The sequence below is a fragment of the Anolis sagrei genome, chromosome 2 (genome assembly GCF_037176765.1).
Source record: "Anolis sagrei isolate rAnoSag1 chromosome 2, rAnoSag1.mat, whole genome shotgun sequence".
In the NCBI taxonomy this organism is placed as follows: Eukaryota; Metazoa; Chordata; class Lepidosauria; order Squamata; family Dactyloidae; genus Anolis; species Anolis sagrei.
In genome coordinates, this window is record NC_090022.1 from 26,467,094 (window position 1) to 26,479,833 (window position 12,740).

At 44.4% G+C, this 12,740-nt stretch overlaps 1 protein-coding gene across 1 annotated transcript; it reads left to right on the plus strand.

Annotated features, from left to right (window-relative positions):
- The first annotated feature begins 1,083 nt into the window (after positions 1-1,083).
- On the plus strand, positions 1,084-12,410 carry LOC132769485 (ankyrin repeat and SOCS box protein 7-like). The gene is made up of 5 exons (XM_060766549.2): positions 1,084-1,190; positions 4,852-5,108; positions 6,078-6,271; positions 7,815-7,943; positions 8,408-12,410. The coding sequence occupies exons 2-5, from the start codon at positions 4,892-4,894 to the stop codon at positions 8,627-8,629; spliced, it is 762 nt and encodes a 253-aa protein (XP_060622532.1). The 5' UTR covers positions 1,084-1,190; positions 4,852-4,891; the 3' UTR covers positions 8,630-12,410.
- Positions 12,411-12,740: the final 330 nt, after the last annotated feature.

Below are 12,740 nucleotides of genomic sequence, written 5' to 3' on the forward strand. Positions count from 1 at the left end.
AGGAGGCAGTCTGCAATCACTTAGAAAGGAATGCTGTGATACTAAAAGTCAACATCATTGTTTGAGTCCACAGTGCTCTCTGGAGGTAGAACAACAACTCCAAAACTCAAGGTCAATGCCCACCAAACCCTTCCAGTCTTTTCTGTTGGTCATGGGAGTTCTGTGTGCCAAGTTTGGTTCAATTCCATCGTTGGTGGAGTTCAGAATGCTCTTTGATTGTAGGTGAACTATAAATCCCAGCAACTAAAACTCCCAAATGTCAAAGTCTGTTTCCCCCAAAGTCCACTAGTGTTCAAATTTGAGCATATTGAATATTCGTGACAAGTTTGGTCTGGATCTATCATTGTTTGAATCCACAGTGCTCTCTGGATGGAGGTGAACTACAACTCTAAAACTCAATATCAATGCTCACCAGACCCTTCCATTATTTTCTGTTGGCTATGGAAGTTCTGGGTGCCAAGTTTGGCTCAATTCCATCGTTGGTGGAGTTCAGAATGCTCTCTGTTTGTAGGTGAACTATAAATCCCAGCAACTACAACTCTCAAATGACAAGGTCTATTTCCCCCAAATGTTCACATTTCGACATATGTGGTATTTGTGCCAAATTTGGTCCAGTGAATGAAAATGCATCCTGCATATCAGATATTTACATTATGATTCATAACAGTAGCAAAATTAGAGTTATGAAGTAGCAATGAAAATAATGTGATGGTTGGGGGACACCACAACATGAGGAACTGTATTAAGGGGTCAGGGCATTAGGAAGGTGGAAAAATATTGGTATAGGCTCACCAACAAGGGATGTGAGATCTCTGAGATACCTACCAAGCACTTTACACAGAGCAAACCGTTTATCTATCCCTATCCATCCCTATACTAGAGGAATCTCCCAGTGTTCTTTTCCAATTGTGGGTTCATCCTTCCAAAACACTTTCCAGCTTCCATTCTGTATTGATCTACAGATCTTGCAATGCAGCTCTGCTCTCTCTTGCAAGCATCAGCTGGGAGGAGAGAGAAAGATAGAGGAGGGCTGGGCTTCCTTCGGCAACCCTGGCCACTCCTCTTGGGAAGAGGCGGACTACAACTCCCAGCTGCCCTATCTGCCTGCCTCCTCCTCCTCCTCCTCTTCCTCTGGATGCAGCAGGGCGAAGGGTTGGAGGAGAGGCCGCTTGGAGGAGCTCCAGAAAGAGGTGAGCTTTCGGAAGGTTGGGGAAAAGGCTCTCCCCCACCCTTAAAAACCACGAGTGGGGGTGGGAGGAAAGAAAGAAAGAGAAAGAGGGGGTCCCGGCATCCGCGATTTGGGACCACTCCCCCGCCATCCGCGGTTGCACCTCTAGACAACAGCAGTGATGGGAGATTTCACCTCTCCATTAGGGCTGAGTATGTCATTTTCTTTGCGTGATAGGATCCAGTGCATGATTGGACCCAGTGATCACTAGGCCTGAAAGATCCCCGGTGGTTGTTCTCCATCAATAAATAACAGGGCTGCCTCTTTGCTTGGATGCATTTACATTGAAGTTTGATACCACCTGATTTGCTATGTCTCAGTATGGTGGAATGGTGGGAGTTGTAATTTTGGGTGCATCTCTACACTGTAGACTTGATGTGCTCTGATACCGCTATAACTGCCATGGCTAAATGCTATGGGATCCTGGGGAGTTGTATTTTGGGGTGCATCTACATCAGGCATGAGCCAACTTGGGCCCTCCAGGTGTGTTGGACTTCAACTCCCACAATTCCTACTCTAGTTTTGAGTGCATCGCTTCACTGTAGACCTAATGCACTCTGATACCTCTATAACTGCCATGGCTAAATGCTATGGGATCCTGGGAGTTGTCGTTTGGGGTGCATCTACATCAGGCATGGGCCAACTTGGGCCCTCCAAGTGTGTTGGACTTCAACTCCCACAATTCCTACTCTAGTTTTGAGTGCATCACTTCATTGTAGACTTAATGCACTCTGATACCACTATAACTGCCATGGCTAAATGCTATGGGATCCTGGGAGTTGTCGTTTGGGGTGCACCTACACCAGGTATGGTCAAACTTGGGCCCTCCAGTTGTGTTGAACTTCAACTCCCACAGTTCCTACTTTAGTTTTGGGTGCATCTCTATACTGTAGACTCAATGCACTCTGATACCGCTATAACTGCCATGGCTAAATGCTATGAGATCCTGGGAGTTGTAGTTTGGGGTGCATCTACATCAGGTATGGGCCAACTTGGGCCTCCAGGTGTTTTGGACTTCAACTCTCACAATTCCTACTCTTTGGCAGAAAAAGTTAAAGATCTTATAAAAACTACAAGCCCAATGATCCCCTAGAATTGATCCATGGCAGTTCAGATGGTGTCTGACTGCATTAACAGTGTAGATCGAACATGGGAAAACTTTGGCCCTCCAGGTGTTTTGGACTTCAACTCCCACAATTCCTAACAACCGATAGGAAGTTGAAGTCCAAAACACCTGGAGGGACAAAGTTTGCCAATTCCTATTTTAATATGTGTATTTTATAGAATGTTTATAATGATTATGTGTTTTAACTATGTTGTAACTCACCTTGAGCCATGAGGAGAGGCGGGTAAGAAATAAAATAATAATAAAAAATATTATTAATGTTCTGTCCAACTGCATTAATTCTGGACTCTTAGCTTAATAGCCAAACTGGAGAATAGCTGCCAGGTAGTAACCGGCAATGCTAGATGGACCAATGACTAGATCCAGATATAAGGACAGCTTTCCAGGTTCCTAATGACAATTAGGGCCCTCTGGTGGGGCAGCAGGTTTAACCACTGAGCTGCTGAAATTGCTGACCAAAAGGTTGGTGATTCGAATCCGGGGAGCGGGGTGAGCTCCAGCTGTTAGGCCCAGCTTCTGCAAACTACCACTATCATCTTTTCGTCCATGTTTCAGCACTATTTCCAATTTTAATTTTTACATTTGACCTTCCCACAGTTTTAATTGTATGTTGTCTTATTGATAATGTTATATGTTTATTGTTCATATTCTTACTTTAATTGCTTGTATTGTTGTGATTATTGCTCGTATTGTTGTGTTTGGGCTCGGCCTCATGTAAGCCTCACCGAGTCCCTTGGGGAGATGGTAGCGGGGTACAAATAAAGTGTTATTATTATTATTATTATTATTATTATTATTCAAAAACATGCAAATGTGAGTAGATCAATAGGTACCGCTCCGGTGGGAAAGTAAAGACGCTCCATGCAGCCATGCTGGCCACATGACCTTGGAGGTGTCTATGGACAGCACCGGCTCTTCGTTTTAGAAATGGAGATGAGCACCACCTCCTAGAAGTGAACATGCCTGGACTTAATGTCAAGAGGAAACCTTTACCTTTTAATGACAATTAAATATTTAATATGAGCTGAAGGTTAGCAGAGGGTCTGAATTTGCACCATGAAAAGGATTCACCAAAAATTTCAAAGTCTTCACTTTGGGTCCCAAATTGAAAGGAAGGCAGGATATATAGTTCAACTCCTATTGAAAAGAAGGATTTTTGGCCCAAGAATACTATAGCTGTTGACTGGAGAACCTAAGAAATGCCTATTTTGTCAGACATGGATAAATGGAACTGTAGATTCTGGTCTTGCAGATCAACTGTACTGTGCATTATATAAATAAAATGAAGAATAAATGGACTGTGACCTTGATATTCATGTCCAGAACAAAGTTTGTTGCTTAACAAGAATATCTGAAAATAGCACAACAAAAAAACTCCTTTTCCCCGTGGTGTCTTGATTTTTAGGCCTGTTCCTGTGGTTATTTGGGGCACTGATTTAGAACATTGCATTGGGTATATTGCATCAGCTCTAAAAACATCAAATCATCCGGGCGTCCCCTGGGCAACGTCCTTGCAGACGGCCAGTTCTCTCACATCAGAAGCGACTTGCAGTTTCTCAAGTCGCTTCTGACACGACAAAAAAAAAAATCAGCTCTAGTTTCCTAAATATAAGTTTGGTTTTCTATGGGCAAGCAGATGATGACTTGTAGGTGGCCTATGTTGTAATTGGCCAGCTTGATTAGCATTGAATAGCCTTGCTGCTTCAAAGCCTGGCTGCTTCCTGCCTGGGGGAAATCTTTTGTTGGGAGATGTTGCAACAGTCACACTTGTCTCAAGCAGACAAGAGTTCTTTCTCCCACCCTTGACATTCCACCGATATATTAACCTTATTTTACTAGTTTCCAACAGATCTCACAACCATTGAGGGTGCCTGCTATAGATGTGGATGAAACATCAGGACAGAATGCTTCTGTAACATGGCCATACTGTTGGAAATATTAAAAATTAACTGGGTATTTTTGATTGCAAAATGTGAGACAAGCACTGAAAGAGTTAGTAGGCTGAAGCCTGTTACAGTTAGTGGGTCAAAGTTAGTGTCGTCCTGAGGAGTGTGAGGTAAACCTCTGTGTGAGAGAAGCCTTGTGTGAGAAAGCTGCAGTGTGAATGCTGCAGCTTGTAAAGCTACTATGTATTTGGTTATTTGTGTTATGGAAACTTAGTTCTTGTAAATAGTGCAACCATATTATTTTACTACAAAGACAAGCCTCCAATGGAACAGATAACATTGGTCTGTGTGTTTTTGTTCTTTTGATCACTTTGAGCTACTGCTGCTGCTAATGCAGTGGTTCTCAATCTGTGGGTCCCCAGATGTTTTGGCCTTCAACCCAACTGAGCTCCTTCTTTGGAGGCCTTTATCAAAACATTTTCTTTAAACACAGGATGGATGGCCATCTGTCAGGGGTGTTTTGATTGTACATGGCAGAAGGTGGTAGGACTGGATGGCTCTTGGGGTCTCTTCCAACTCTATGATTCTGTTCCTCTCTTTTTCTTGATCAGCTCCGAAGTTGATGCTGCCCCGCTCCGCTGAGGCCCCTCCATGTGGACGGAGGGGGTCTGCTCCAGCGGCAAGATGGGCTTCTACATCAGCTCCCTCTCCAGAGCCCCCTACGGCAACAGGGCCCCACCGGAGGCCTCACGCCACCCTGCCAAGCGGTACCAAGCGGCACCCAGCTACAACTACCGGTGGACGGAGCTGCACTACGAGGCCAGCCGCGGCAACGTGGAGAAGCTGAAGCAACTCCTGGTAACCTCTGGTGCGTGGCCAAAGACGCCTGGCAAAGAGCATAGGCTGAGCAGAGCCTTTTATGTGTTTGAGATTGCATGTTCAGCCTTTTAGAGTTTTGCATCTCACCTTGAGAATCCTGACTGAGAATCAAATGACGGATTTTCTGAGTCTCCGGTGGGCATATTGTAATCCCCGCACCCTTCAGAAGACCTGGATTGTCTATTTTCTCTCTGTCTCCACTGTGAATTACCTTTTCTACAAATCTGCAACAGCAGCTATTTACCCTTTAAATCATGGGTGTCAGACTCATTTACATCTAGAGCAGTGTTTCTCAACCTTCCTATTACCACGACCCCTTAATACATGTTGTGGTGACCCCCAACCATAACATTATTTTCATTGCTACTTCATAACTGTAATTTTGCTACTGTTATGAATCATAATGTAAATATCTGATATGCAGGATATATTTTCATTCACTAGACCAAATTTGGCACAAATACCTGATACGCTCAAATTTGAATATTGGTGGGGTTGACAGGGAGATTGATTTTGTCATTTGGGAGTTGAAGTTGTTGGGATTTTTAGTTCACCTACAATCAAGGAGCATTCTGAACTCCACCAACAATGGAATTGAACCAAACTTGGTACACAGAACTCCCATGACCAACAGAAAATACTGGAAGCGTTTGGTGGTAATTGACCTTGAATTTTGGACTTGTAGTTCACCTACCTCCAGAGAGCACTGTGGACTCAAACTTGGCACAAATACTCAATATGCCCAGATGTGAATACTGGTGGAGTTTGGGGAAAATAGATCTTGACATTTGGGAGTTGTAGTTGCTGGGCTTTATAGTTCACCTACAATCAGAGGACACTGACCATTTTGTTCAAAAAGATAAAATCAATGACTTAGCAGGCTTGTAGTAAATCTAATGTGAAACAAAGGACATGTTTCCACAGAGTTGCAAGGTGTTCATTATGCTTCTCTTTCTAGATAAAGAGCTGGTAGACCGGAAGGATTATTATGGCAAGACCCCACTCTACTGGGCTGCCTACAAGGGACAGAGGCACACAGTGGAGCTGCTGCTGAAGCACAGTGCCAATGTCAACACATGCTGTAAACACGGGGGGACTCCACTCCATGCGGCTGTTGGGCTCTTCCCGGACTGCACCTTGCTGCTGATCCAGGTAGGACTGTTGTGAAGCTCCTCTTTGTGTTGACAGTGGAATCTGGGAAGGTTCTTCTTGTGGCCTTCAGCTCCCCAGCAGCCAGAGAATTTGGGGAATTGTAGTCCAAAAAAGGAACTTTCCAAAGCTCAGGGTATTTATTCCTTATTTTGCATGCTTTTGCTGTATTCTTGAGGCTGCAGCTTCACAATGAGAAGTTACTTTGGCAGCTGGAGAAGTCGGAGGACAAATTCCATTACTACAGTACTTGTGAATTTAAGGATTGGTGGCAACCTTTTAACCTCTTCTCCAAGCCATTTTCCAAGTGCTAATCTGTCCTCCATATAGACCAGTGGTTCTCGACCTTCCTAATGCTGCGACCCCTTAATGTAGTTCCTCATGTTGTTGCGACTTCACAACTGTCATTTTGTTATTGTTGTGAATCATAATGTAAATATCTGATATGCAGGATGTATATGCAGGATGGACCAAATTTGGCACCAATACCCGATACACCCACATTTGAATACTGGTGGGGTTGGGCAGGGGGGATTGATTTTGTCATTTGGGAGTTGTAGTAGCTGGGATTTATAGTTCATTTAACTCCCATGACCAACAGAAAATACTGGAAGAGTTTGGTGGGCATTGACCTTGAGTTTTGGAGTTGTAGTCCACCTACATCCAGAGACTCAAGCTAGGATGGACCTGGACCAAACTTGACACGAATTCTCAATATGCCCAAATCCGAACACTGGTGGAGTTTGGGGAAAATAGACCTTGACATTTGGGAGTTGTACTTGCTGGGATTTATAGTTCGCCTGCAATCAAAGAGCATTCTGAACCCCACCAATGATACAATTTGGTCAAACAGAACCCCCATGAGCAACAGAATATACTGTGTTTTCTGATGGTCTTTGGTGACCCCTTTGACACCCCTTCGTGACCCCTCCAGGGGTCCCGACCCCCAGGTTGAGAAACACTGATATAGACATAGCTCCTGCTTGTCTCAGGGTGGTAAGAATGGAGACAGGTACACATCACTTCATATCCGGACTGGAAGACACCCAGGATTGACTTCTGGGCTTGGCTCGGACTAACTGACTTCAAACAGCCAGGTTTGGGAGACCTGTAAGTAAAGGGAAAAGTTTCCCCTGAAATTAAGCCTAGTCGTGTCTGACTGAGGGGTGGTGCTCATCTCCATTTCTAAACCGAAGAGTTAGTGTTGTCCGTAGACATCTCCAAGGTCATGTGGCCAGCATGACTGAAGGGAGTGCCATTACCTTCCCGCAGAAGCGGTACCTATTGATCTACTCACATTTGCATGTTTTTGAACTGCTAGGTTGGCAGAAGCTGGGGATAACAGCGGGAGCTCAACTTGCACCCCAGATTTGAACCACCAACCTTTCAGTCCAAATTCAGCAGCTCAGTGGTTTAACCACCAGGGGGCATTTAGGAGACCTGTATATATCATACTATAATGTAATATAATCTATATAATAGAATACAAGTATTACCAGCCTCTCCCTGTAATTTTGAAGTGCAACTTAATTGTTTTTCTCCCCAGCATGGCGCAGATGTAAACCTGCAGGACAATTGGGGAGTGACCCCAATGTACCTGGCAGCCTGCAGCGGACAAACCGATTGTATCCGGTTGCTGGTGGAGGCTGGTGCCTGCATCTCCTACAGAAACAAGGTATCTGAGTCATAGAGGTCAACCTCCTCCAACCTCCCACGGGCAGCCCCTGCCTGTCACCTCTTTTCTGTACTGCATATTGACCAAAGCAGCAATGAGAAGTGCCATGACATCACATTCTGTCACTATTGTGGCTAACGGTGGTCAAACAAAGAGGTGTTTAGGAATGCATAGGATCTGAAGCCAGTGCTTGACTTACAGATTTGTAATTTAAAATACCTAGTTAATTTTTAATATTTCTGACGACTACAACTCCCAGAATCCCATAGCCAACCTGGCCAATGGAATCAGGGAATTGTAGCCCAAAGCCTTGAATAAATCTGGCACAAGGATTGGAGACTTTCTACCCTTGCTGGAATCAATCGCCACATCAGATGAATGGGACATCTTGTCTAGAAAAGCCCCAAGTCTGCAGTGTACTCCCACTATCCAAAGTGAGCACTGTTTATTTCTTCCTTGTGCAGAGAACCGGAGCCCCTCCCAAGCGTCTCGTCTCCCAGCCAGCCCTCATCTCCTGGATGGAGGCTTGCCGCCGGCAGCCGCGCTCCCTGAAGCACCTCAGCCGCCTCTCCATCCGAAGTGCTCTGGGTCACAGCAGGCTCCAAGCCATCAAGGACTTCGACCTCCCACCGCTGTTGAAGCAGTACCTGATGTTTGAGGACCTGACTCTGCCAGAGGGCTTGTAGTCCCCTCTCAGCATTCTTCCCTGTGCCTGGATTCTGCTGGCCCTGTGTTGCCTTTTTCCTACCCAGCCTCCTGCCTTTTTCCTGCCCAACTTTTGAAGCAGAAGGAACTGCCTGGCCTTTGGCTAGAGAAGAATATCCTCCCCTGATGCGACCCAGGATTTACCTGCCCAAGAGTCGGCCAGGATGTTGGCAAGCAGGTTTGAAGACAATGGCCAGTGTCGGTTGTGGATTGCCTCCAGGATTCTGTACTCTGCCTTGGAACATTTAGTTGTTTGACTGAAGAGAATCAAGCGTTGTGACCCCAAGACAAACACCCAAAATAAGTAATTCATCACTTATTTTGGGGCCTGTCCCTCTTCCCCTTCTTTCACTCTTTAGATCAAGGGACCAGAAGCTTCTTCACAGTGACAGATCTGTGTATAAAACTATGGAAAAGGTTCTGTGGCCCTGGAGTGGGATAGAAAATAAGTGCAGTGATCCCCAGCTGGGAAGGCCACCCATTTGTGGGGAAATCTCCCCTTCAGAGTTGTGGCAGAGAGACCTGAGAAAGTGACAGAAACTTTCCCCATAACACCCCATGGGCACACCAGTTGGAAGTTAGCCTTCCTAAAAGCTGATCCAATAATAAAGGTGAAGGTTTCCCCTTGACATTAAGTCTAATCTTGTCCAACTCTGGGGGGTGGTGCTCATCTCCATTTCTAATCCAAACAGCCGGCGTTGTCCGTAGACACCTCCAAGGTCAAGCAGCACATATTAATCTACTCACATTTGCATGCCAGGTTGGCAGAAGCTGAGGCTAGCAGTGGGAGCTTACCCTGCTCCCTGGATTCGAACCGCCAACCTTTCAGTCAGCAAATTCAGCAGCTCAGCAGTTTAACCTGCTGCGCCACTGGGAGGCCCTGTTGATCCAATAATGATATACTTAAACAACATCTTTGGTCCCGTTTTTTCAATGCCACCTAGAAAGTTGCCACTATATCTGCCCACCCCACCCAGCAGTAGGTATGGAGCACTGTGGGTAATCGTAGCAGCTGCCTGGCACGTATTTCCAAGGATATTGCTGCCCCTGGCATTACTTTCCATCTCCTCCAGTGATAAGTTGACGCACCCAGCCCTGCCTGATAATTGAAATAAATAAGAAGAGAGGGACTGCCTCCCAGCACGGAAGAGATTCACTAGTTATACAGCGAGAGCCCAATCCAAGTAAGAGCTGTCCCTGATGCAAGGCAAGGGCTAAACTATTATAAATGGAATGCATGAACAAAAGTAAGGAAGCGCATGGAGGCAGTGGGATACCTGAGTGCATGTCTTCCATGCCCAAGATGGTCTGAATGTCTCCAGAGGAGTTGGTATACCAACTTGAAGGGCTTGATCTACAGTCAGCTCTCTTTGTCTGCTGGCAATAATACAGGGCCCTTGCAAAAGTGGAAAAGCAGTAAATAGTTTGGGTTGTATGGCCATGTTCCAGAAGCATTCTCTCATGACGTTTTGCCTGCTTCTATGTCAGTCATCCTCAGAGATTGTGAGGTCCATAAATGCAGGCAATAGGTCAGAAGAGAATGCTTCTTGAACATGGCCATACAGCCCGAAAAAATGGACAGCAACCCTGTGATTCCGGCCATGAAAGTCTTCAACAATACAGTAAATAATTTTTTTTTAACCTGAGAGATAATGTCTCCAGTGATACAGTCATCTAGTGCAACTGTATGTTCAACTGCAGCCTGACGTTGACCACAGTGTTGAAATGACGGATCTAGAGATTACTAGAGAGGTGTTCTCTTTAAGAATGTCTAGGCCAGTGGTTCTCAACCTGTGGGTCCCCAGATGTTTTGGCCTTCCAACTCCCAGAATCATAACAGCTGGTAAACAGGCTGGGATTTCTGGGAGTTGTAGGCCAAAACACCTGGGAACCCACAGGTTGAGAACCACTGCTCTAGGCCCTCCATCCCAACTTCTGGTGGAAGTTGGCCAACATCTGGTGAAGTCACACTAGAGGAGCTATAGATTCTTGGGTGGACCATATTAATCAAATCTGTGAATAATCAAATCAGCAAAAGTCAAACCCGCAATTTGGAGGGCGAACTGTAATCGAATCTTGCTCAATTTACATTTAAAGGATGCACAGAAATAATGCACTGCAAATGCATGTTACAGCTTTATTGGTGCCAAATAGTTGGGGAAATGATGCAGAAATAGGCAACTGAAATGCTTGTACAGCATTGACACAGCCTTGAATGCAGATACTCCCCAAATCTGCACTGGTAAGCATTATGTCATTCTCCTAGTTTCAAGTTCTTGATAAGGCACTTCTGTTCCCTGTTCCCAAGGAAAACTTATTAGTATATATACCTTGACAGGTCTTACTTTCTGAAAGATTTAAGATGTTACCAATTACTGAGGATGGGAAAGGGGGAAAGATTATTGTTATAGAAAGATGTTCTTACCATCACTTTACCTCTCTGTTTATAGTTGTAATGAAGGTTTCTGTACTGATACATGCAACTTAAGTGAGTACAATTAAGCCATGATGCAACTCAATATGAGCTTTTAAGCAGACTAACTTATACATGAGATTTTGGTAGTTTGAGCATTGGACCACAACTCTGGAAACCAGGTTTCAGCCCCCTGCTTGGCCATGATTTAGACAAGTCACACACTATTGAGTCCCCAACAATATTGTAATAGGTTGCTGTGAGTTTTCCAGGGTGTGTGGCTATGTTCCAGAAGCATTCTCTCCTGAAGTTTTGCCCACATCTATGACAGGCATCCTCAGAGGTTGTGAGGTCTCTTGGAAACTAGCTCTGGCTCTGGGGAGGTGCTGTCTCCATTTTTCAAGCTGAGAAAGCTGCGTTGTCACCTCCTGGCTGTGTGGCAGACAAGATTGCTTGGAGCATCTCTTTGCCTTTTCCCGCCAAAGCGGTACTTATTTATCTACTCACATTTGTATATTTTCGAAGTGCTAGGTTGGCAGGAGTTGGGGCTTACAGACAGGAGCTCACTCCATCTTGCAGATTTGAACTGCTGACCTTCAGGTCAGCAGTTCAGCCAATGTTCAGGTCAGCAGTTCAACAGCACACGGGTTTAGCCCATTGTGCCACCGCAGCTTCCCTTGTCTGGAATGCTAAAGTCCAAAACACTCCAAAATTGTCCACACAGATGGCTGAGATGGTTCTATGTACACTTTCTATGGAAATATTAAAAATACTGTATAGAATTGCCTTCAGGCCCTATGCATAAAGTTTATTTGAAACATAGACGGATGTTGTATGTAGATTTGCGTCCCTTCTTCAAGACACTCCCCCACTCCCCTCTCTGTCATTCCAAATTCCAAAAAAATTACAGTCATTCCAAATTCCAAATAAATCCCTAAAAACTTCTGGTCCCAAATATTTTGGGTGAGGAATCTTCAGCCCACACTCCAAGATCATCAGCACAGGAGGCTGAGATGGTGACACTTTTGCTTTCTGATGGTTCAATGTATACAAACTTGGTTTCATGCATAGAATTATTTAAAATATTGTAAAAAATACAATTTTAAGGCTATGTGTATAAGATATATATATATAATGTAAATGATTGTCATGTTTAGACTTCACATGTCCACAATATTTCATTATGTATCTGTATGCAAATACCAGTATTCTAAAATCTGAAATCCCAATGCATTTCCAGTCCCAAACATTTGAGATAAGAAATGCTCAACATGGCCATGTTTTCTTTCCTTCTGTAAATGTGACTGAAATACAGTTTCAGAGCCTTGATAACGAAGCTTTAAAAGGTTGTAGATATTGATTAGTCTTTTTTTAAAAAAAACTTTAGTAATTTGGGGTATTGTGTTTATAGAATTTTGCTATTGCTATCATGCTGGTATTGCGGTCTTAATTTTTAGTTGGTATAGCATTACAGCAAAAGCCTGAGATTTGAATCAGAAAGCTAATGAACTTGGCAGATATGGCAGACTCTTCTCCCAAGCAATGGGTGTATACCAGGCATGGGCAAACCAAATCACTTGAGAGGACATAAAAAGTCAACTTGGCAGAACAATCTGTGTTATCTCTGCGTTCCCAGCAAGAGGAGTTATCTTTTGGACTACATCTCCCACAAATCTCCA